General features: G+C 44.2%; 2 protein-coding genes across 2 annotated transcripts in view; both read right to left on the bottom strand.

The window, feature by feature from the left end:
* Positions 1–5,945, bottom strand: part of LOC126455970 (suppressor of lurcher protein 1-like) — a 40,030-nt gene extending 34,085 nt beyond the window's left edge. Inside the window, exons 1-2 of the mRNA XM_050091726.1 lie at positions 5,887–5,945; positions 38–258 (exon numbers count right to left, since the gene is read on the bottom strand). Of these exons, the coding sequence (XP_049947683.1) occupies positions 38–258; positions 5,887–5,945 (280 nt within the window). The remainder of the gene's footprint in view (positions 1–37; positions 259–5,886) is intronic.
* A 626-nt stretch (positions 5,946–6,571) lies between these two features.
* The window catches only part of LOC126455969 (cubilin-like), a 272,708-nt gene continuing 252,699 nt past the window's right edge, over positions 6,572–26,580 (bottom strand). Inside the window, exons 6-7 of the mRNA XM_050091725.1 lie at positions 17,496–17,649; positions 6,572–6,635 (exon numbers count right to left, since the gene is read on the bottom strand). Of these exons, the coding sequence (XP_049947682.1) occupies positions 6,572–6,635; positions 17,496–17,649 (218 nt within the window). The remainder of the gene's footprint in view (positions 6,636–17,495; positions 17,650–26,580) is intronic.

Here is a 26,580-nt window from a genome sequence, read left to right as displayed (position 1 = left end):
CCTTCGTTTGGACACACAGTGCAAAAGTGTGGCTGACCTCTGGCAGTGCCGCCTTGACCCTCCGGTCCCTCCTGGAAGTGGAAGGTGGCACGGAAGCCCTGCGCGGGCCAGCGCGCTCGAGCCGACAGCTCCACGTATAGGTGAGAGCCCGTGGACAGCACCTCCAGCTGCGACGCCTCGGCGCACGCCACCGCTGCGCTCGGCGATGCGGGGCTGGCACCGTCGTGCACAGTCACCGTGTCCTCGCTCTCCAGGCAACTGCAGCACACAGCGACCAAGCTTAACGTTCCAGTCACCTGTAGCGCCCATTAACGTTATTAAGAGGGCATTCTCAAAAGCAAGGCCTCCGAATTTTCACGTGAAAACTCTTAAGCATTTTTTAAATAAAACTTATTAACATTCTAAGTCTTTATTATCCATGTCTACATATTTATTTCTCAGCACACGCACCCCGGTGGCGAATACAATTCTCCCAGCAAGAGATCAATTTGTTCATCTCGTCGTGTAAAATGTTTGACTTTGTTGACGGAATCACCCTCACCTCTGCTTGCACCGCTTCGGCACTAGCGAAGTCTTCGAAAGAGTTCTTTAAGACTAGGAAAGAGTTGAAAATATGATGGAGACAATTCGAGACTGTACGGAGCATGATCGGTGACAGTGAATCCAAGGCTTCGAATTGCGGCAGATATCGCAGCTCCAGTGTGTCGTCTGGCACCGTCAAGCTGAAGGGGAGGATTCTCCATGTGTGGACGAACTCTCTAAATACGAAGCTCGGTTACATCACACTGTTCCTCCAGCACCGACATAGCTACATTCCACACCACCATGTTACACGCTACAATTTGGAGCCTTCCAGCAGCAGAGGGCTGCAAATGTGTAGACATGGAGAGTAAAGAAGTAGAACGTTAATAACGTTAGTTTTATTTAAAAACTTTTAAGAGTTTTCACATAAAAAATTCGGAAGTATAATTTTCAGCGCCACCTTGTATTAGTCTTTTCAATGATTGACTGTGTCAGAGGAACGTAATTTGCAATTTAATCATAACTCTTACTTTAGTAAAACTAATCTCTACACCTACAATTAACGTGTTTACCCGTAAAATAACTATTTGACAGCGCGATGACAGTAAATTATCGTAGACCTATCATCAAAATATCTTATTGTTGACCGCTACGTTCGCAGGTTCGAATCCTGCCTCGGCCGTGGATGTGTGTGTTGTCCTTAGGTTAGTTAGTTTTAAGAAGTTTTAAGTCCTAGCAGACTGATGACGTCAGCTGTTAAGTCCCATAGTGCTCAGACCCATTTTTTCTTATTGTTATCCACAGATCCATGCAGATCCACCTCCTGACTACGAAGTATAGTGCTCTAGAACATCACCGTCGCCGATCGTTCGTGCTTCCGGCGCAACATCTGCGTCCTGCGGGAAGTTTGCCGCTGGCCCGCAGGCGCTTCTTTATACAGAGACCGTTTACCGCCTTACTTGTACATCGTATGATAAGCACAATTTGTTGGCAGGCTAAATGCTACCATGCACCACTAGGAGCGCCATCATCATTCATAGGCAGTGCGAAGTAGCTCCTGTGGTGCTGGTATCGAGGAAACTGGCTTGTGTCCACTGGTCACGTGACGCCTGTGGATATTCCTCCGCCTGCTGGGCACTCAAGTTATGCCTCAACCTCCAGCAGGGAGTTCTTCAGTCAGCTCTGAGCCAGGTATCCTCCGAGTCTCCTGGCTTATCGGTCGGAGCTTTCGCCCTGTCCAGCCCGGAGTACTAATCAACACTGCATCTCACCAGCAACGTCGCTCCGCCCGTCACAACGAATGATACACAAGTATGGGCCTGGTACTGCTATAGTGGAACATAGTCTGTACTTGCGTTAAATAAGTGTCGTTCCCAACGTTACTATAGATTATGTTCAGCATATCTGATCAAAGATAATCATCTAGCTGCTTTGTTGTTCTATCTTGAACTTGACTGTGTTCTTTGGTGCAACAAATGTGTACTTGAAGGATACCTGGAAGCATAACTCATCAATCATCAAGTAGTAAAAACATGGTCGAATTTTCGTTTCAGATTCAAACGGAATCCCGTGATCGAAGTTTCGTAGCAGGTTCAAACGGTATCCCACACCGGTATTCAGTCCTGAAACATAGCCTTATACAAGCAAACACCCATCCAATTGAGTTATCCAGTCATGAGTCACTACCTACTCTCAGCCATACGGCATTCCAGTGTTGGAAACACCGGTGCTAGGCCGTCCATTGAAGTTAAGAAAAGTCGCTCCAAGTTAGTACATGGATGGGTGACTACTTGCATTCGCCAGGTATAGTTGGCTCAGGGCAAGCCACTCGAAATGGCGTACTCTTGAAAGACTTGCATCAAGTCGGTTTGTCATGGAACATTATTATTATTATTATTATTATTATTATTATTACCCTCACAATTTTATTTCCGCCAATACTTTTCTGCTTTCTGTGCTAACAATATATGAGCACATATCGTCGATGTAGATTTGTCTCCTTCGTTCCAAGATTCTTGTGGATGTGCAGGATGACCTAGCTGCAGAGGCTTTCTATATAGCAAAAAGTAATTCACCTTACACTTCGTATGACAGAGTGTATCATAATTTAAAGCCACATTAATTTTGTGGATCGTCATATCCAGCAATCTTTGTGGTTAACTATGAGTGCTGCATCTACTAGTGTGCTGTTGTTGTTCTTGTTGTTGTTATGGTCTTAAGTCCGATGACTCGGTTGACGAAGCTCTCCTCGCTACTCTATCCTGTGCAAGCCTCTTCATCTGCAAATGACTACTGCAACCTATATCAATTTGAACCTGCTTACTATATTCACCTTTTGTCCCTCTACAATTTCTACTCCCCAACTTCCCTTCAGTACTATACTGATAATCTATTGATGTCTCAGAATGTATCCTAAAAAGCTGATTTAGATCACAAGTATCTTTCCTCACCAGTTTTATTCAGCACCTCCTTATTAGTTACACGATCATCCCACCCAATCATCAACATTCTTCAGTAGCAACACATCTCAAAAACTTATAATCTCTTCCTGTCTGAGCATTTTATTGTCCACGGTTCAGTTACATACAAGGCAACACTAAATACCTTCAGTAAAATATGGCTCTGAGCACGTTCACAAATTTCTGCTTTTCACAAAAACTTCTACTGCCATTGCCAGTTTACATTTTGTACTCTGTCTTCTTCGGTCATCATCAGTTGCTTTACGCGCCAAACAGCAAATCTCGTTTACTACCTTTAGGGTCTCCCTTCTTAATCTGATTCCTTCAGCATCGACTGATTTAATATGACTACATTCCATTAACATAGTTTTGATTTTGTTAATGTGTATCCTTTATCATTACTTCAAGTCACGGTCCATTCCATTCAACTGCTGTTCCAAGTGCTTTGCTGTATTCGACAGAATTACAATCTCATCAGCGAACTTCAAAGCTTTTATTTTTTCTCCTGAACTCATATTCCTTCTTCACGTTTTTCTTTAGTTTTTCAGTCTGTCTGTTCACTGTACGGACTGAATAACATGGGGGACAGGCTACAACCCTGTCTCACTCCCTTAGCTACCACAGCTTCGCTTTCGTGCCTCTCGACTCTTGTAGCGGCCGTCTGGTTTCTGTATAGGTTCTAAATACCATTTCGCTCCCTGTGTTGTAACCCTGCTACCTTCAGAATTTCAAAGGTAATAATCCAGTCAACATTTTCAAAAGCCTTCTCTAAGCCCACAAATGCTATAAACTTTGATTTTGCCTTTTCTTAATCTATTTTCTAAGATAATGATGTGGTCAATTTCGTCTCACGTATTCCTACATGACTCCAAACTGGTCTTCCCCTAGGTCTGCTTCTACCAGTTTTTTTTACATTCTTCTGTAAGGAATTCGTCTTAGTATTCTGCAACTATGACTTACTAAACTGGTAGTTCGGTAATATCCACACCTGTCAGCACCTGCTCCCACTGGACTGTGAACTGTTACATTCTTCTTGAAGTCTGTAGGTATTTCACTTGTCTCATCCCTCGTGCACGCGTGATGGAAGAGTTTTGTCATGGCTGACTTTACCAAAGCTATCGGTAGTTCTGACGAAATGTCGTCTACTTGATGGGCTTTGTTTTGGCTTAGGTCTCTCAACGCTGTGTCAAATTCTTCTCGTAGTAACCTACGTCTGCTCTCATCTTCATCTACTTCTTCCCTCGCTAATATCGCATTCAGGTTCATTTCCCTTGCATAGCATATATACATTTTTTCAACCTCTCAGCTTTCCCTTCTCTGCCACTACTCGTTTTCAATCTGAACACTTGCAATTCATACAGCTGTCTCTCTATTCTCCAAATGTCTCTAATTTTCCTGAAGGTATGCATACTTCCATAGACTTACATTACTGCTTAGGCATTTCGCTCTTTCTGTCAATCTTATTTAGTAGACGTTTGAATTCCCTTAGCCTGCTTAATTTGCTGGTTCTTTATATTTTCTTCTTGAATCAATAAACTTGATTGTCTCCTGTGATATACAATAATTTTTATTCTGTTCTCTGCTGCCTGACTACTTCATCCCACAGATCTATCCATTCGGCTTCCACTGTGTTCCTTTACACTATTTCAGTCTGTCGTTGCCTAATGGTCACTTTGAAACTCTAAACAGCTTCTGGTTCTTTCGAATTATCCAGATCTGATCTGTTTAATTTCCTAGCTTACTGTAAACTCTTCAGTTTCCATCTGTAATTCACAGACCAAAAAATTATCTATTAGATTAAAAATAAATAAACCGAACTTGCCTTCCGGACGTAATTTGTAACGTAACAATCAACCTGCGTTGCAGACTGCAGAGGTGTGAACGTAATTTTTGAAACAACCTAAGTTGCCCATGTCAAGGGTATTGAAAATGTTTGATGACATTTCAAGATGTAGGCCAAGAGAATAATGAAGGAAAGTGTCAGTGCAATAATTTTCATATCTGAGCAGAACAATTTTTCATGCCATTATTAAAACTGTCGTAAGTCGACAATCGTTATAACTGATTCTTAAATTTCGTTGGTAATTGTGTGCCGCGTTTGATTTGATCCAACAAACATTTCCGAATGGGCTAAAGGAGTAGACGTGTATCTTCTTTATGAGACTGTGACCGTGTCATAGTTTACGGCTTAATATATTTTGAGATGGAAATATTTTACTGTTCTCCATTTTACAGAATGCGTAAAACATTCAAGAACACTTCTGACCATGTGATGTACTGGCTGCCGAATATGAACAAGCACTTTTATCGGGCATGTGTTGGTAGATGTGCCATCAAGACTTTGCTGGAGACCTGAAGCACTGGGTCGTTGCCTGGCGTGAGGTGACCATCGTATTCAACAGGAAGTTCAACAAGGTCGCTGTGTGAAACGAAATGGAGTTTATGGTTGATGACTGTTTCAGGCTCTTATCGAAATGTGATTACTGACGGGTTTGAAACTGGGAGTGCTGTGCTTGAGGCACTGACTGCTTATTCATAAAACGCAAATCCTCTCCTTGTACATTATCACTGCTCCCTTCAGAATTTCAGAAAGTGAAGTCTCTACACTTAAAAATGCTATAAACGTAGTTTTACCTGTTTTCAGTTATCTCCTACGATAACTAAACTGTGCTAATAGGACGCTGGCCCACTCGCTATAGCAACCTACTCTCAGAATCAATACACATGCGTCAGCTCTCGACATCAGTCCTCACTACACAATCTAGGAACGTTGTGTCGTACATCTTCGGAGAGGAACTGAAGGAACAGTTTATAAGACCCTCGAGAGGACTTAGGTAACACTGATGTCTTGTGAACATGTCCCCAGTTGCCGCTAGGCATGAGAAAGGCGACTGAGAACACATACATTCTACCATTGTAGCTTTTCTGCGTAAATAGTACTGTTATTACTCTAGAGACACCCATCCGGAATACTTGACATACGTAGAGTACCTGAGAAGAAATCTCTGGGCATTAATTTTAGAATTACATTCAAGCGAATCCAATAGCTATTACATACTTTTGCGACTACTGACGAGTTTTTAATAGTAAATGGATGCAGTTCATTACAAGGAAGTAACTTAGATTCTGTTGCAATGAGCACACTTTCTGTGCGCTATTTCGCTAACGTGGAGTGCAACAACGGTCATTTACTGTCTTCAGCAGATACAGAACAAAGATATAAACCATGTACCGAGAGAAATGACGCGGTGGCTAGCATATCGGTGTCTTATCGGGGAGCACGACGGTTCAAATCCTCGTCCGGCCATTCTCATTCAGGTTTTCTGTGATTGGCTTCATTCGGTACAGGCAAACACCGGGATGGTTCCTTTGAAAACGATAAGGTCGATTTCCTTCCCCATCCTTTCGTACTTCGAGCTTGTGCTCTGCCTCAAATGACAGAGCTGTCGAAATGACGTTAAACTGCGATTTTCCTTCCGTCCTTTACAGACGATATAAGTGTCTCGGAGCTCCAGGGCTAATGTCACGCTGAAAGCTGTCGCTTAAGGTTAAGTGTAGTATTTGCACGGTGTCAGAGTTGATTACCGAACTCACCTGGCATCTCTCTTCTGTAAGGACACTTCTTCAAAGACCAGCCGAATACGCTCCTTCTCTCTGTAACAGAAAGGTACAAAAATCGAGCTGGAATAAAAAAATCTGAATTAAGTCTTCACATACGACTTAAAGAGAAAGTTTCGAAGTCTTTTTCATAGCGGCATATAGAATTCTAAGTAATTTGATGCCTGTAGGCGCAGCAGTTATCACCTACGAAATTCCGCGTTAAGTATACACTCCCAAGAAATTGACGCAGAAACAAATGCTGAGCTGGAGAAAAAAGATCATCATCTTGCGTGAGTAAGGTGCTAGCAATCCTCCTGCTGGCCATCAGTACTAGGGCGGGAAAGGCGCAAATAAGGCGGGAAAGGGGCAGTGGCAGCGCGTTTGTCATGGGTCAGATTGTGTGTGACAGTTTCCGAGGTCGTGCAGGGTCTCCACGTGCTTCTGTGTCAAGGGTATACCGACAGTGCTTCGAGTAAAAAGTTGCCGCAACATCAACCGAAGATCTTAGATCGCCTGTGTTTCATAGCTCTGATACACTGCAAGAATGTCATTGTGAATATGAGGTGCCACCCAAAATTTTCGAGACTTTTAATATTGTGCCCAAACATCAGACATACGAACTTCCACCGCTACGTGTCTGTAGTTGTGTTGCTACTGCTAATCTGGCACCTTGTATCATTGTGAGAAGGGCAATATTGCCACCTTAAGACTTTGGCGATTTTGTAGCTAAGTTGCAAACGATCTAGGAACTCCAAGATCAGAGAGTGTACAGTCGGGCTATACTCCTAAGTGTCTCATTTTTTAATCTTCTTGGACATAAGGAAAGTATCTAATGAATAACTGGAAAAATCGCCTAGCTGCCTTTCTGCCCAGTATTGTACTGCATAATAGCTGCATAGCTAAAAAGGTATAAATTAACTGAGAAAACGAGTTTTACCTTTGATAACGTATAAAGAGAGAAAAAGAACCTTTTTATAGTACAAATTACATGTTTGGAGTAAAAAATTTAATTACGTAATTACATTGTTGCACATTTCTGTCCTTAAGACAGTATCTAGATTAGAATCTCGGAAGATTATCCAATATTGTCATTTTTCCCTCTTCCTTTTCTCTCACCGAAACTTCTTCATGCTTTGACTGTCTTCCTGTTTCCTTTGTTCTGTCTATTTTTTCCGTGTTTTCTTCCTTTCTTTTACTTCTTATCTTCTTTTACTTCTTCCTTTCTTTTACTTCTTCCTTTCTTTTACTTCTTCCTTTCTTTTACTTCTTCCTTTCTTTTATTTCTTCCTTTCTTTTACTTCTTCCTTTCTTTTACTTCAGATTTCATGTTCATAATTTTGTTTCTGAATTTGTCTCTTCCATTTATCGTTTCGTGATTCGGTCTTCTTCCATTTCTTAATGACAATTGGGTTTTTCTTTTACTTCAGATTTCTTGTTCATAATTTTGTTTCTGAATTTGTCTCTTCCATTTATCGTTTCGTAACTGATTCGGTCTTCTTCTATTTCTTAATGAGAATTGGGTTTTTATGACTGAGTTGTGTTTAACTTAAAACACCCTCTTTATGAGTCTATTGTTGTTCATTTTGTGCGTGAATCCATGGAACGTTACTGTTTTTTCATCATGTCTGTGAGTCAGTAGGTGTGTGCGTATAATTCTTTGGTTCATCTCTTCATCCATTTCCCATCTTTGTTGTTTGCTTCGTAAATTTTTCTGCAATTTATTCATTTTATTTTTTTTTTTGTCTCTGTGATGCCTGATGCTCCGATATTTGTCATTTCTGAAGTGTAGAGTGCTGCTGATCGTGGAACTGTATCACAGTTCCTGAGTGTTGGGCGTTTCTTTATATATTTCTTTTGTTGTGATCAGTCTGTATGATTTCGATGCTTTCTGTGTGTGATGCTTTGGCTGATCCTCCTATTTGTACTTATTTCCCCAGATGCTTGGATTCTTTTCGCTCTGTTAACCTTCCGTATTCCATCTGCAGGTATAGTGCTTTTCTCTCTTTCCACGTATTGTGTTTTCTCATATGACGTACGTAGATCTGTTTTGGCAGAGACTTCAAGTGAGCATTCCAGAGTTTCCTGTGCTTTTTGCCTAGAATTGACAGCTCATGTGCAAACGCCATGAATTTCATGATTTTCTTTTTTGAACTTGTTATTCCTAATCGAATTCCTTTTGATTTTTCTTTCCATGTTTGATACTTTTGTCCAAGACCATGTCGAATAAAAGCGATGAGAGACCATCTCATAGCCTGATCACTGTATATATCTCGCATGGTTCTGAGATTTCTCCTATACATTTTACTTTTGATGTTGTGTCTCTAAGTATCTGTTACATAAGTGCTCTGGTTTTTCTGTCTATTCCACATTCTTCTAGAGAGTCAAAGAGAGACTGCCTGCCTATAGAGTCGTAGGTCTTGTTAAAGTCCACTAATAAGACAGTGTTGTTAGTCTATCTGAGCTTCAGGAATATTCGTAGGCTTGAAATCTGTTCGATCCACCATCTTACCTACCTGATAAAACCAGATTGTTACCTACCTTTGTGTCAGCTTGTGACTGTACTTTGTTGGGTAATGCCTTGGGGAGAATTTTGTAACTGCTGGTGATGGTAAGGTACCTCAATATTTATTAGAGTCTGTTTCGTCGAGCCGGCCGAAGTGGCCGTGCGGTTAAAGGCGCTGCAGTCTGGAACCGCAAGACCGCTACGGTCGCAGGTTCGAATCCTGCCTCGGGCATGGATGTTTGTGATGTCCTTAGGTTAGTTAGGTTTAACTAGTTCTAAGTATTAGGAGACTAATGACCTCAGCAGTTGAGTCCCATAGTGCTCAGAGCCATTTGAACCATTTTTTTGTTTCGTCGACATTTTTGTAGAGTGGGTGAATCAGCGCGCATTTCCTTTGGCTCTTTTTTTTTATATCAAACGTATTTCTGTGAGAAACGTATGAACTCTTGTCATGTTTTGGCTTTCCAGTTTCCAGATCTTGGCATCTTTTCCTCTGGCTCAGTTGTTCTTCAGTTGTTTTACAATCTCCACTGCTGCTGTGATTGTAGGCGGTTTCGAATCTGGATTTGGTACCGTTTTTATGAAGTGTATTTTTCTGGCCTACTCGCTGAAGTCAAGGCTAAGGACTTGTTTCATCCATAGAATTTTACATAATGAATTTCTTTAGTGTGGTCAGACATTCGCAGGTGAGTTCCGCTGTGAAGTTTTGAGAATATTGCGGAACGCAACAAACCCACTTGCCTGAAAATTTTTCAGGAAATGAGATATTAAAAATAGTAAGTGGATTTTGCTATCTGAGGAGCAAAATAACTAACGACTGATGAAGAAGAGAGTGCATAAAATGCAGACCGGATATTAGAAAAAAGGCGATTCTGAAAAGTAATGATTTGTTAGCATCGAATATAAGTTTGATGTTGGGGAGTACGAAAGGGATCCACGAATTCAGTGGTGATGGTCGAAAGAATGTCGTTCAGTCTAATGCACACAGTGGTTGAGAGTGTCTTCTCTCCAATGCAGACCTGCGACATCAGACTTAATTACAATAGTTAATGAGAAAGTAAATTTTTATTAACATTGGATTTGAAAGAGAACTGTGTGAGGTGGATATGAGTAAATGTTAAGCAACTTTCGTGTCTACCACGGCTGTTATTTTGGATTACAGTGTATATGGGATTGCAGTGTTGGATATAGATGTGTCATCCGAGTGGCAAGCGGCAATTAATGCATCATTTGTGGCACGTGGCGAAATTAACCGTCATTAGTTTGAGAGACGGACTGGCGTTGAAAAAGAATACCTTTGTCTCTGGTACAATTCAACAGACATTTTAACTACAGTGTAATCCAAATCCTTGCCAATACATCATGCCTCACGGCAACATCGTTGAATGAAATGTCGTGTGACTAGAGCCTCCCGTCGGGTAGACCATTCGCCGGGTGCAAGTCTTTCGATTTTACACCACTTCGCCGGGTGCAAGTCTTTCGATTTGAGGCCACTTCGGTGACTTGCGCGTCGATGGGGATGTAAATATGATGATGATGACAACACAACACCCAGTCCCTGAGTGAAGAAAATCTCCGATCCAGCCGGGAATCGAACCCGGGCCCTTAGGATTGATATTCTGTCGCGCTGACCAGTCAACTACCGGGGACTGACACCGTTAAATAGAGAATGGGAAAAGAAACGGAAGGTATGTGAAGGAATTCGTGCTTCCATCCTCACGGGGCACTCTAGCAATGCAATGGTGACAGTTGAAAATTTGTGCCGGACCTGGATTTACCGCTTCGCTTAAGTGGTTGCGTCAACGGCTTCGGCCATACTGACATGATCTCTAACTGACTCAACTTTCCAACTTATAACGATCGTATGGCATTGTTGGCCGTATTGCAAGTCCTTTTTAGTTGACGCCACTTCGGTGACTTGCGAGTCAATTATGATGAAACGGTGATGAACACACAACACCCAGTCATCACGAGGCAGAGAGAATCCCTGATCCCGCCGGTAATCGAACCCGGCACCCCGAGCGCGGGAAGCGGGAACACTACCGCAAGACCACGAGCTGCGGACTCTCCAACATATTGCACGCTGCAACGCAGTGTTCCTCGTCCGTTAACCACTATCCGCAAATTATTGATTGCCGTAGGAGTTCGGACGACATTAGCGCATCCACACTAAGGCAAAGGTCAAGGAGCTGTCGCGCTCTTTCAGAAATTTACATATCTGAGTGGTTTCTGTTCTGTGGACATGTCCGACGGAACAGACATCACTGAAATACACCGACAGGACAAAATTGCAACAGTATGGAGTTGTGCGACATGAACGGAAATTGGTTGGCGTGTTTGAGGGTGTAGAAATTTTTTTTCAGCATGTCAATTTAAGTTTCGTGCCAGTCACATAAGAGGGAGGAGGAGGAGAAGATCAATGTTTAACGTCCCACCAAAAACGAGGTCATTACAGACGGAGCACAAGCTCGGAGTGTGGAAGGCTGGAGAAGGAAATCAGCCGTGTCCTTTCAAAGAACCCCACCCGGAATTTTCCTTAAGTGATTTACGGAAAGCACAGTAAAAACTTAAAGCACGATGGCCTGACAAAAGTTTGAACCGTTGTACTCCAGAATGTGAATCCAGTGCGCTAACCGCTGTGCTACATCGCTCGGCAATCGCATAAGAAAGGCGCAAGCAGCGTCGCGATGAACATGAAAATCAGTTTGGTTGAAATACACACTGTAGCCATCGTGAAAGTAGTTTGTCTTTGAGACTGGACGTGGTGAGTTGATGTTAGTCAACAATTCCTTTAAGGTGACCAAGATGCTATTATCAGCATCTCGCTGACTTTGAATGGGGTCGTGAAATGGGGATATGAGAAGCTAGATATTCCTTCTGCCATACTGGAGAAGAACCTGGCACGAATGCAGCCCCTGTGCATGATGGCTGGCAGCGATGTCACGAAGAATGTGCGCTCGCAAGAGGACAGACGACGGACGGCCACGAGGCACCAACGACAGGGAAGACCATTGTGATCGGCGTATGGCTCTGGTGCGGCGCACTGCGTCTGCATAGTGACTCAACGAACTGTTAGCAATCGGTTACTTCAATGACAGCTCCGAGCCACACGCCCTGCAGCGAGCATTCCACTGAATCCAAACCATCGTCATTTGTGACTTTAGAGGTGTCGAGTGAGAGCTCATTGGAGATCAGAGTGGAGGTCTGTTGAGTTTCCTAATGAAATCTGGTTCTGTCTCAGTGCCAGTGATGGTCATGTGCTGGTTATGAGGAGGCCAGTGGAATGTCTGCAGTCAACCTGTCTGCAACCCACAGGACTCATGGTCTCGGGTGCGATTTCATGTGATAGTAGGAGCACTCTCGTGGTTATCTCACGTACCCCAACTGTAAATTTGTACGTCAAACTAGTGATAAGGCCTGTTACGCTGACATGCAAGAACTGCATTGCAGCGGGTGTTTTCCAACAAGATAACGCTCGCCCCAACGCTGCCGTTACAGCGATTATTATTTGACCAACACTTCACATTTGCAACGGCGTATCTCGCTCTTATATTAACTATGATCCCGCAATTGTGATCACTTAAATATAATCATTTAAATGTGTTACCTAGACAAATGTATTCCCGAAATTACATTAGTCGACGTTAATTATTTGCGATTTTTTTAGTGAGTGTATATACATTACCGTTTCAATGTGTCGTTTTCCGAGCCGAATCGTTTTATCCCTGAGCAATCGTTGTGTACTGGATATATATAAGGCAGAGGGGTAGAGGGGGTAAATATTCCCACCATACTCCGTGAATGAGTGTGTGGGGAGTTATGAAATGTCAGCTGTGTTCTGCATTAAGTCGTTGACTGTGATGAGTGGTTGTACAGTGTAGCTTTGTGTTATGGATGAAAGAAAGGGACAGGATGAAACCCTTTGTCGGCACGGAGCCTCTTCCTTTCAAAAAGCACCACGGGGTCGCTGAGCATAGCGTCTCCGTCCGATGGACGGGTCACCATAAACAGTGTCTAATGCCCTCACTTCATGGGACATGGCAGACAGGTTTGGAATTGGAAATTAATACAGGACATTGGCGCAAAGATTAGTGATCAGAGATTTTACAGCGCTACCTCTCCTGGCGGTGACGATTCGAACCGTCTTACCTCTGACTCGAGCGCCATAGCACAAGCGTGGGTTAGCGACGTCGGCTACGGAGGCATATGAAAAAGCCGCCGTTTGAAGATCGCAGTAAAGAGTTGGTGGCGTCTAGATGGGCTAGAAGATGAAAATGACTGAAGAATCTCACTGAAAATAAAAAGACAGCATACATGGTGGAAAAATGTGGACACACACAATATACGTCAGAAGTAATGAGAACGTGGCAAACCGCTATGAAGGAAATTGAGAGTTCAAAGACATTATCTCGCTGCTTCTTTCTCTGACAAGTTTTTGCGAGAGGCACTTATAGACCGGAAACTTTAATCTTGATAGCCTTTGGAAGATATTTTGATAAAGTACCAAATCATGAATATAAGGTAGGAACCAAAGAAGCGGAGAGATTACAGGTGATGGAGGATAGTTCCCGAGTCCTTCACAGTTAAGAATTGGCTGATACAGGGCGATCCTGTGTTGGCAGTATTGTTCAACACTACGCTGGAAGAAATGAGACATGCAATAGGATGTTGGGGGTGGTTGAAAGGGAGACGATCCTTGCAGTTGCACATGATTTGGTGACTGTGCGCGAAACTCTAAATGACGTGGCAGGACATACCCGGCTTGCGATACAAACCATACTGGAGGCCCATAGAAACAATAGGGCTACGGGCGGTAGAGGCATTAATGCAGACCGGCGTTATTGCTGTACGAGGGAGGGGGGCGGGGCGAGGCAGGGGAGAGCGGAAATAGACCTGAGACAACCTGTGGCAGAATTATTGTCAACTGATGGGAACTCCACAGAACGGAGAAACGCAGCAGTTGTATGCCTGATTTTTAAAATAGGGCGATGTCACCCAAGTGTACAGTTACCGAAGGATCTCGCTGCTGGGGATAGGTTACACGGTTTACAACAGTCAACTAAAGTCACTGCTCTGAGGGCTTGCACGCACATACCAGTGTGGATTTACCTCGGGACGCTCAACCACCGACCACACTTTCACGTTAAGTCAAATGATGGACAACTTTTATGAATTCGAAAAGACCTACAACCTTACGTTCATAGATTTCTGGCAGGCTTACGAAAGCATTAACTGGCCAGCGCTCTGGAAGGTAATTCAGGAGTTCAGCAAACCAATAACAGCAGTTTATTACAACAGGTCCAGTCGCCAAGTACGCTTTGCAGATCAATTGTTGGTACCCTACACAGTTAAGAATGGGCTGAGACAGAATGATCCTGTGTCGCAAGCTCTGTTCAGAACTGCTCTTGCCCGCGAAAGGGAAAGGTCCCGAGTTCGAGTCTCGGTCGGGCACACAGTTTTAATCTGCCAGGAAGTTTCATATCAGCGCACACTCCGCTGCAGAGTGAAAATCTCATTCTGGAAACATCCCCCAGGCTGTGGCTAAGCCATGTCTCCGCTATATCCTTTCTTTCAGGAGTGCTAGTTCTGCAAGGTTCGCAGGAGAGCTTCTGTAAAGTTTGGAAGGTAGGAGACGAGATACTGGCAGAAGTAAAGCTGTGAGTACCGGGCGTGAGTCGTGCTTCGGTAGCTCAGATGGTAGAGCACTTGCCTGCGAAAGGCAAAGGTCCCGAGTTCGAGTCTCGGTCGGGCACACAGTTTTAATCTGCCAGGAAGTTTCAAGATATATGGTAGTCTCTCGTCGGCAAAATGTTATGAACGTCATCCGCACAGACGGTCATAATTTTGAAAGAGTCGAAACATTCATGTACTTGGGATCAATAGTGGCGAATAAAAGTGATAGATATAGAGAAGGGAATTCCTTAAAGAATAACAAATGCGAACCGGGTGTACTATAGTTTAAAGTACCTATACATGTCACGCATTGTGTCGCAAGAAAACAATATGTGGGAGGACGACGGTTCAATCCCTCGTCCGGCCATCCTGATTTAGGTTTTCCGTGATTTCCCTAAATGGCTCCAGGCAGATGCCGGGATGGTTCCTTTGAAAGGGCACGGCCGACTTCCTTACCCCTCCTTCCCTCATCCGATGACACCTCACTGTCTGGTCTCCTCCCTCACAACAACCCACCCCAAAACAATATGCGGCTGTACCGGTTATTTTGCAATATTGTAAGACGTGGGCACATGTAAAGACAAAGGAAGAGCGCATCCATGCATTTGAGAGAAAGAGTTTAAGGAAAACTTATGGTCCGGTATATTGTACATAAACTCGAAATCTGGAAAGAAGGCAGAATAAAGATCTTAAGAAAATCAGACTAAGAACAGCCGACCAGTTGCAAAGGATAAAGTAATCTTTAACTAGGTTTCAATAGATATAAATCTATCTTCTTCAGAAGACGCAGTATTATAACAACATGAAGTGATATGTCCTTATCGTTTAGGCAAACATCTGCATAGATAATTAATGTAGTATAATGAAGCGGGACGGGATGGCCGAGCGGTTCTAAGCGCTACAGTCTGGAACCGCGCGACCGCTACGCTCGCAGGTTCGAATCCTGCCTCGGGCATGGGTGTGTGTGATGTCCTTATGTTAGTTAGGTTTAAGTAGTTCTACGTTCTAGGGGACTGATGACCTCAGAAGTTAAGTTCCATAGTGCTTAGAGCTATCTGAATAGTATACATTAGTCTAGGTAACATATACATAGATATGATATTGGGAGTAAGATTGCAAGAAAAGACTAAAGTGGGCAGGACATGTTGTCTGAGCAGAGGGTGCTGTCCCTAACAAAGGATTAGTACATCAGCCAACCGGTAGATGTCTAACAGGTCATCTGCGAACGGGATCGAAAGACAGAACTTCAGTGACCCTGGAAGAAGCAGATGCGACAGAAAGCACTGAGGATGGCAGAGACAGAAGTAAATGAGAAGACGTATGTAATCAATTCTTGTGATGTTACAATTCTCTTCGGTCATGATTTGTTCACTGAATGCGTTGAACATTTCTTTATGTTTTACGTATGTGTGTTTGTATATTTCTGGTCTTCTGCCAAGGGCGTAAACGGCCTGTTAATGCGCAATAAGTGAAAAATATGCAGTTTTTTTACGATGATGGTAGTCTTCCGTTTCTCAACTTCCATTGTTTCCCGTCTGTTCAATCTTCTCCTTGAAGGACCCTTGAATTAATTGCAAATGGTTCAAATGGCTCTGAGCACTATGGGACTTAAAATCTGAGGTCATCAGTCCCCTAGAACTTAAACCTAACTAACCTAAGGACAGCACACACAGCCATGCCCGAGGTAGACTCCGAACTTGCGACCGTAGCGGTCGTGCGGTTCCAGACTGAAGCGCCTGGAACCGCTCGACCACAAGAGCCGGCAATTCATTGCATCTTGCATCCATCTTCTGGGTGGTCTTCCACATTTCCGTCGCTCAGCTGGTGTCCATTCATAGACTCTTCTCGACCACTTGTTATCATCCATTGATTGGAGGTTGTCATCCAAAGTTTTGCCATCTAGGGTACCTTAAATATCGGTTTTCCTCCTATGGTTTTCCACAGTCTATCATTCCTCGATGTGTTTTAGTCTGGAGAGGCAAAAGCTTCCTCACCAATAGTCCATTCTAAGGGACATCAGCTTTTCTTTTTCTTTTTCCTTCTTCCATTTTGACTGTTTTTCGTATTTCAACTACCAGTCTCGAAAAATGCAAAGGGAATATTATAAGTCTATTCTGAAGGGGTTTTTCAGGAGTGTAGCCTTGTATCAAAGTGAAACTTGGAGGATAAACTGTTGAGACTAGAAGGCAATAAAAGCATTTCAAATATGATTGTTTAGAAGATGCTGAAGATGAAGTTGATGGCATAACTAATTTAGACGTACTGCATCTAAATGGAGAGTAGGGAAATTTCCGACACAATTTGACGTAAAGAAGGGATTGGTTGTTAGGATACATACTGAGGCATCAATGAATCGTTAATTTGGTAAAAGACGATGAAGATAGGCCAAGGAATGGCTACATGAAGCGGGTTTAATGCGTGAGATTGCATTAGTTATGCAGAGAATAGGAGATTAGGCTACCGTCCACAGGTGCTAGAAACAAGTTTTCGGAACAAGACCTCAACAGAAAGTTAGAATTTTCTAAGTTTTCGCGGCGTAATGATAAGTCAATGAAGTTTCGGCATTGCATACCGATTAGATCGATATCTTGCCACGACTATTCAGCTCTCAGCCATTTATCCATCATCATGGTAGTGTTTTACACTAATTGGTTGTCAGCCGAAATATCGTGGCAAGATGTCTACGACAGGTAGTGCCATAAACCGGTTGGAATAGCAAATTAACAAGCGAGACTGACCTGGCGCGGAAGTAGTACTTGCAAGTGGTGTTGCTGGGGTAGCTGGAGGGGTATCGCGGAGAGAAGAAGCGTCCGTTGCGCGGGCCGTCTCCGCTGGAGAACAGCTGGTCACACTCCGTGCCCAGCACACGGCGCCCGTCGGACCGGAACGAACCTGGTGAACAGACACACATAAAGGTCAGAACACAGGTAACAAACGTACACTGCCTTAATCAATTCAAAGGCTAAGGCTATCCCTGTATGGCAGCATTTTGTGCCTAGTTAACGTGTTGCAATACCCTTTACTTATTTCTATAATTAGAAAACGTCTTGGGTAAGCGATTTTGCCGACTGCATTCTATGAAAAAGGGAACTGACCTTACTTACTTTGGCCACAGTACAAGAAAAAAATCACTCAGGTGTCATAAAAGTACAGCCACCACCTGCTGCCTACTGACTGCCGCCTTCCTAAGAGGTACTCTCCATTCCTTCCAATCTCTGTGAACGTAGATCGGATGTGATTTAAATAAAAAAAAAAAAAACGTATCGATGGTGATAGATATATCTATCGCTTGAGCCTTGTCCCGCATTTACTCAGGGTCAGCCATCGTTAATCGGATTTGGCATGTTAATGTTTAAGGGGTGGCCGGATGCCCTTCCTGCCGCCACCCCGTACCCCCTGGGACGGAATTAGTGTACCCCAACTGTCTGCGTCGGGCGTAATCCATGGAATAGTGCGAAAGTGTTCCGATGTCTGCGAGCCGCGTAACTGAGGTGGAACATGGGGACCAGCCCGGTATTCACCTAGCAGGATGTGGAAAACCGCCTGAAAACCAAATCCAGGCTGGCCGGCACATCGGCCCTCGTCGTTAATCCGCCGGGCGGATTCGATCCGGAGTCGGCGCGCCTACCCGAGTCCAGGAAGCAGCGCGTTAGCACTCTCGGCTACCCTGGCGAGTGGTGATTCAGAGATATATACCACATAAATTCATAAGAGATGGTGGCAATGCCTCCATGGTACTCAAAACAGGCAAAAAAAAAAATTGTGAGCTCATTCTGGAGCTGGTGCAGCAATCAGTATGTATGATATGAAGAAACAAGTAGTCTTGGCTGCAGCGTCAAAATTTTTTTTATTACTTCCCAATGATGCGTTTCACCTTTATTTAGGCATCTTCGGATTGGCTCATATTTGTTAGCGATGGGTACATGAGATAACGCGCATAAATATATCCCCACTGGTAACTATCCCTTGTAAAAGCTTTAAGAAACATTGCGCGGTGTCCCTATAACGCAAATGGCGCAGTCCAGTGCAAACCAAACGGCATCAGGTACCTAGGGTGTCCCATTTTAATCTATACCATCCGATATCTCTGGAGCCGCACAATACTGCAAAAAAAAAAAGTCTAGTAAAAGTTTTAAGGTTTGAAGGGGGTCATGCAATGTTTACCTCGAAATGACATTGAACCGTGTTTTCAAAGTAAAACCAAGGCCAAGTTCATTTTTGCAAATGGTAACCCTCATTTTTTATTCGATATTCGTATTCTACGTGAAAAAAACGCATTGTTCATAGGGAACATTCTTCTTTCTTTCGAAAAACCAATGGTTTGTCGCCAGGGTTCACTTCATTGTAACTTTTCCAGGTTACCGGTATCTCGTGAACGAAGCGAGATCGGGAAAAGTTTTCAATGAAAATCTTGTATGGTTTCTGAGCACTGACCGCTGGTGAAATTGTCGTGAACTTGAAATGGCCTTGATATTCTTCAGTAAGGAGTAACCTGAAAGCAAATACCGTCGGCATTAGCAAAACCTAATGTGCACCCATTTGAGGGTGCCGAATTAGAAACCAGCATTGTGATCGTCCCGGCACAATCAGAGAAGAGAAGGGTGGAGCTTTGAGGCTAAATAATGGGCGTTGTTGTTGGGGAATTTGAAATCATGACTGGGTATTCAGAGAAATTTTACCTTTGGAGACTGAAAATTTCTCGGCTGTGCTCACTTAGAAAGATTCTTCACCGACGTGACTCTAATAAATTTTTGTCTTATGGCCGGACGGTGTGACCGAGCGGTTCAATGTGAAACCGCGCGACCGCTACGTTCGCAGGTTCGAATCCTGCCTCGGGCATGGATGTGTGTGATGTACTTAGGTTTAAGTAGTTTTAAGTTCTAGGGGACTGATGGCCTCAAATGTTAAGTCTCATAGTGCTCAGAGCCATTTGAACCATTTTTGTCTTATGTAATTAAAAAAATGTATGTTAAGGGATTTAGAAAACTTGCACCTCGTCGAACTCTGATGAATTTCGCCTCGTGGGACACAGAATAATCTCGTCTCGCGAGACTCTAATGAATTCCAGCGAAGTGAAATTTTTCCAAATCCATACAGGGAAAATTATTCTCAACACGAAGCCCATACACGAGCCCATAAGAGAGAAATTTATCTTAGTCAGCTTGTCTCGCAATCGACTTTCTCGGGCCCGTCTTTCGCTTCCGCCTTCTCTCCGTATCAGCAAAGAACTGATTACCACGGCGTAATCCATTATTTTTTTTATTTACGTCAATATCTAGATATGTAAAGGTGCCCCCTAGAAAGACAGACATCCGTTAGGCACGTAAGTTATTGTGTTGCTTGAGGCTTTCCCGACGAACATGTTGTATATATGGTTCTCGGGCGAGACGTCGGATGTCATAGTGAAAACTCCACAATATGTCGTCAGCGCTGACGAAATATTGTGGAGTTTTTACTATGACATCCGACGTCTCGCCCGAGAACCATATATACACGTACAGCAAGCATGTGTAAACAAACGGGTTGCTTACACCGTAATAAGTCAGTTGTCCTGCAACACTCTTGCCGGTGTTTCGTTGAAGGAAAAACCTAAGGAAACCAGTAATAGTACAAGTGATCAGTACAATTTATTTTTCGATTGTAACATGTCCGAAATGGCTGATTACAAGGCCTTAGAAATAGTGAGAATGATAAAAATTGTTGGCGAGTATCGTTATGAGGCTGCGCAAAGATTGTATGCCGAAAGTTATCCCAATGTCCGTCATTCCAAGAAGGTTAGAATTAGGTCTCTGGTAAGACGAGCTGAAAGAGGGACCTTGAAAAGGCAGAGACGAAAGACGGGCCCGAGAGAGGCTTTCGACTCGTCAGATTCAGCGAATGCATGGCGTGCGTCGATCAACGGTATCTCGTATTTTATGATACGTTAAATGCCACCCATATCGCTTACAAATCACCCGAGCAATTGAGCTTGAGGATCCTGAGAGACGCCTGGCATTTTGTCGGTGGGCCGATACGCAAATACGTCGTGATCGGTTTTTATTCGTACGCACTCTCTTTACAGACGAGGCAAACTTCGACAACACAGGATGAGTCAATCTCCATAACGCACACTACTGGTGGGAAGCAAATCCTCACTGGCAGCGAAATCACCGATCACAGAGACGGTGATCAATCAATGTCTGGGAAGTCATACTTTAAGATTACGTGATAGGTCCTCTTTTTTATGGCGAAACGTTGAACGGATTGCGCTATCTTCATATTCCCCAGAATCTGGTGCTTCCTTCACTAGAAAATAGCACGTGTATGGTTTCAACGTGACGGCGCCCCTGCACATCAGGCCTTACCTGTCAGACGGTACCTTAATGCAAGTTACCCGAATCGATGGATTGGTATCGGTAGTGCAATTCGTGAATTCCCGTCAAGATCGCCAGAAATAACACCATTGGACTACTTCTTATGAAGAGCTGTGAAGCAGAAGGTGTACTCCACTCCTCCGACGACGCCATAAGCTGTGAGAGAAAGTATTGTGGCGGCTTTCCAGGCAACCACTCTTCCTTCAGATATTGAATGATGTCGAGATCAGTTTCCGACAGAGAGTGCAAATGTCCATTTGGCAAAATAGGCAGTTGATCGAGCATCTGAGATCCTAAATTTCCGGCGAGAACCACGTTAATCAGCTCTTTTCTAGGCAAACGATGTGGGCAACCTCCGCATGGTGCACATTGGGTTCCGCAAATGCCCACGGTATTTTCTTTCAGGTTAATCCCTAATGAAGAATTTCAAGGCCATTTCAAGTTCATGAAAATTTCAGTAGTGGACAGAGTTCAGAAACCATACAAGATTGAGCCGGTCGCTGTGGCCGTGTGGTTCTAGGCGCTTCAGTCCGTAACCGCGCTGCTACTACGGTCGCAGGTTCGAATCCTGCCTCAGGCATGGATGTGTGTGATATCCTTAGGTTAGTTAGGTTTAAGATTTCTAAGTCTAGGGGACTGATGACGTCAGATGTTAAGTCCCATAGTGCTTAGAGCCTTTTTGAATCATACAAGATTTTCATTGAAAATTTTTCCCGTTCTCGCTTCTTTCTCGAAATACTGGTAACCTGGGAAAGTTTCAATGAAATGTCCCCTACAAACAATGCTTTTTTCACGTAGAATACGAATATGGAATAAAAAGTAGGGGTTAAAATTTGCAAAAATGAACTTAGCCTTGGTTTGACCTTGAAAACAGGGTTCAAGGTCATTTCGAGGTAACCACTCCCCCCCCCCCCACCCCCCCCCCACTCCCTTCAAACCTTACAACTTATCCTGGAGACTTTTTTTTTATGCGGCTATAGAGATACCGGTCGGTACGGATTAAAATGGAACATCCTGTATAGCATACCAATGCTACCAACTGTTGAAGAGTTAAGAAGGTGGATGCATTACTTTTCAGTCAACCCTCGTAAGTATACATGTATAATATGCTATAAATGTAGTGCTTTCTCTGGCTGCACACATCACACAAATTTGTCCCGTCACATGCCGTAATAAGGACACCGCGCAGCGTTTTTGAAAGCTTTGACAAGGGAAAGTTACCCGCTGGGACATTTTTATGCTTGGTGTCTCACACACCCATCGCTAGCAAATACCAGCCAATTCGAAGATGCCTAAATAAAGGTGAACCGCGTGATTGGGAAGTAACGAAAAAAATTTAACACTGTAATCAATACTGAAAATGTTCTTTCTGCAGATCACAATGTTACAGAAGCAACGAAAAGAAAATGCCAAATTTAAAAGAACGCATAATCCCCAACGTTAGCGAAGTCTTACAGGAGCTCGAAAATCAGCACGTTCTTCAGTATTAGATGCTTTTAATAGATTCCGCAACGAAACTCTGTCTCGAAATCTGGCAGAAAACCCAAAGATACTCTAATCTTTTGTTACGTAGACTAGCGGCAATACACAGTCAATACCTTCACTGCGCTTTAGCACTAGTAATGTTACTCATGACAGTGCCACTAGACGAGACTTACTAAGCATAGTTTTCCGAAATTTCTTCAGCAAAGAAAACGAAGTAAATGTTCCAGCATTCAAATCAAGAACAAATGTCAACATGAGTAACTTACACACAGGTCTCCTCACTGCTGGGCAGCAGTTTAAATCACTTCTAACCAAATTGCGTGCCTACGGAGCGGAGCCTCAGTTGAGTGAATGTATTTGGAATTTCCTGTCAGAAAGGTGAAAATAGTTGAGCAAATAACATGTTGCGTTCCACGTGAAAGTGTTTTGGTCCTACGCTGTTCCTGATCTATATAAAGGGTTTACCAACCTCTTAGATTATTTGCAGATGATGTTGTCATCTACCATCATTTAAAGTCATCGGATGATCAAAACCAATCGTAAAATAACTTAGACAAAATATATGTATGTTTAGAGAAGTGGCAATTGACAGAGTCAATAACGAAAAATGTGACTTCATCCTCGTCTGTTTTAAAAAGAATACGTAAAATTTCGGTTGCACAATACATCACACACATCTAAAAGCGGTGTATTCAACTAAGTATTTAGGTATTACATTTACAAATATCCTAAACTGAAACGACCACATAGGTTATGATGTGGGGAAAACGAACCAAAGACTGCGATTTATTGAGAGAACATTTAGAAAATTCAACATATCTACTAAAGACACTGCCTAAACTAAGCTTGTCCGTCCCCTTCTGGAGTACTACTTGGCGGATTGGGATCCGCATCATATAGGATTGACAGAGGATGATGAAAAGGTTCAAAAATGGGCAGATTTTTTTGTATTATCGCGAAATAAGGGACAGAATGTCACGGATACAATACGATGAATTTGTGTGTAAATCATTAGAACAAAGGCGTTGTTCGTTGCGGGGGGCTCTCCTCATGTTATTTCAATTACCAGCTTTCTTCTCTGAATGCGAAAATATTTTGTTGGCACCCGTCTACGTTGGGAGAAATAATCATTATAAAAAAATAAGACAAATCAAAGCTCTCACGGAAAGATTTAAGCGTTCGTTTCTTCCGAGCCCTGTTAGATACTGGAATAACAGAGAAAATGCTCTAAGGCGATTCGATGCTCCCTCTGCCAGGCACTTAATTGTGAATTGCAGAGTAAACATGTAGATATAGATGTATATTTAAGTGTAGGTGGTGGCGATGCGGCTACATGCGCAGTAAAGAATGTATATACGCGAAGCACAGATATAAGAAGACCATTCTAGCGAACCTACGGGTAGCATATCGGAAACACAATGTCGTGAGTAACTATGACAGAAGGCGGACGCTTATGTTTCGGAAACTGGTGAGGAGCATCTCGGGACCGGTGAAGCTACTGACTTGATAATTCATAGAGAAAGAGTTAACAATATCATGAAAACACGAACAGACCGAAAGTGAAGCTCGGAGGCCTGCCCAATATGTAAAATACACTCCTGGAAATTGAAATAAGAACACCGTGAATTCATTGTCCCAGGAAGGGGAAACTTTATTGACACATTCCTGGGGTCAGATACATCACATGATCACACTGGCAGAACCACAGGCACATAGACACAGGCAACAGAGCATGCACAATGTCGGCACTAGTACAGTGTATATCCACCTTTCGCAGCAATGCAGGCTGCTATTCTCCCATGGAGACGATCGTAGAGGTGCTGGATGTAGTCCTGTGGAACGGCTTGCCATGCCATTTCCACCTGGCGCCACAGTTGGACCAGCGTTCGTGCTGGACGTGCAGACCGCGTGAGACGACGATTCATCCAGTCCCAAACATGCTCAATGGGGGACAGATCCGGAGATCTTGCTGGCCAGGGTAGTTGACTTACACCTTCTAGAGCACGTTGGGTGGCACGGGATACATGCGGACGTGCATTGTCCTGTTGGAACAGCAAGTTCCCTTGCCGGTCTAGGAATGGTTGAACGATGGGTTCGATGACGGTTTGGATGTACCGTGCACTATTCAGTGTCCCCTCGACGATCACCAGTGGTGTACGGCCAGTGTAGGAGATCGCTCCCCACACCATGATGCCGGGTGTTGGCCCTGTGTGCCTCGGTCGTATGCAGTCCTGATTGTGGCGCTCACCTGCACGGCGCCAAACACGCATACGACCATCACTGGCACCAAGGCAGAAGCGACTCTCATCGCTGACGACGACACGTCTCCATTCGTCCCTCCATTCACGCCTGTCGCGACACCACTGGAGGCGGGCTGCACGATGTTGGGGCGTGAGCGGAAGACGGCCTAACGGTGTGCGGGACCGTAGCCCAGCTTCATGGAGACGGTTGTGAATGGTCCTCGCCGATACCCCAGGAGCAACAGTGTCCCTAATTTGCTGGGAAGTGGCGGTGCGGTCCCCTACGGCACTGCGTAGGATCATACGGTCTTGGCGTGCATCCGTGCGTCGCTGCGGTCCGGTCCCAGGTCGACGGGCACGTGCACCTTCCGCCGACCACTGGCGACAACATCGATGTACTGTGGAGACCTCACGCCCCACGTGTTGAGCAATTCGGCGGTACGTCCACCCGGCCTCCCGCATGCCCACTATACGCCCTCGCTCAAAGTCCGTCAACTGCACATACGGTTCACGTCCACGCTGTCGCGGCATGCTACCACTGTTAAAGACTGCGATGGAGCTCCGTATGCCACGGCAAACTGGCTGACACTGACGGCGGCGGTGCACAAATGCTGCGCAGCTAGCGCCATTCGACGGCCAACACCGCGGTTCCTGGTGTGTCCGCTGTGCCGTGCGTGTGATCATTGCTTGTACAGCCCTCTCGCAGTGTCCGGAGCAAGTATGGTGGGTCTGACACACCGGTGTCAATGTGTTCTTTTTTCCATTTCCAGGAGTGTAGAATAGGTGGCGATCTGTTGCCTGCCTGACAGGGAACAGAGCTGACCTATGCACAAGTGTTTCGGAGGACACCTTTCAGAGCACAGCGCTGAATATGAAGCTCGGCTACAGACGTCCCCTGTGAGTTCCCATACTGGCCCAACTACATACACTACTGGCCATTAAAATTGCTACACCACGAAGATGACGTGCTACAGACGCGGTATTTAACCAACAGGAAGAACATGCTGTGATATGCAAATGATTAGCTTTTCAGAGCATTCACATAAGGCTGGCGCCGGTGGCGACACCTACAGCGTGCTGACGTTAGGATAGTTTCCGACCGATTTCTCATACACAAACAGCAGTTGACCGTCGTTTCCTGGTGAAACGTTGTTGTGATGCCTCGTGTACGGAAGAGAGATGCGTACCATCACGTTTCCGACTTTGATAAAGGTCGGATTGTAGCCAATCGCGATTGCGGTTTATCGTATCGCGGCATTGCTGCTCTCGTTGGTCGAGACCCAACGACGTTAGCAGAATATGGAATCGGTGGGTTCAGGAGGGTAATACGGAACGCCTCGTATCACTAACAATCGAAATGACAGGCATCTTATCCGCATGGCTGTAACGGATCGTGCAGCCACCTCTCGATCCCTGAGTCAACAGATGGGAACATTTGCAAGACAACAACCATCTGCACGAACAGTTCGACGACGTTAGCAGCAGCATGGACTATCAGCTCGGAGACCGTAGCTGCGGTTACCCTTGATGCTGCGTCACAGACAGGAGCGTCTGCGATGGTGTACTCAACGACGAACCTGGGTGCACGAATGGCAAAACGTCATTTTTTCGGATTAATCCAGGTTCTGTTTACAGCATCATGATGGTCGCATCCGTGTTTGGCGACATCGCAGTGAACGCACATTGGAAGCGTGTATTCGTCATCGCCATACTGGCGTATCTCACGGCGTGATTGTATGGGGTAC

The sequence above is a fragment of the Schistocerca serialis genome, chromosome 2 (genome assembly GCF_023864345.2).
Source record: "Schistocerca serialis cubense isolate TAMUIC-IGC-003099 chromosome 2, iqSchSeri2.2, whole genome shotgun sequence".
Taxonomy (NCBI): Eukaryota; Metazoa; Arthropoda; class Insecta; order Orthoptera; family Acrididae; genus Schistocerca; species Schistocerca serialis.
Note: the sequence above shows the minus strand (reverse complement) of the source record. Positions and strands in the feature narration are given on the sequence as shown.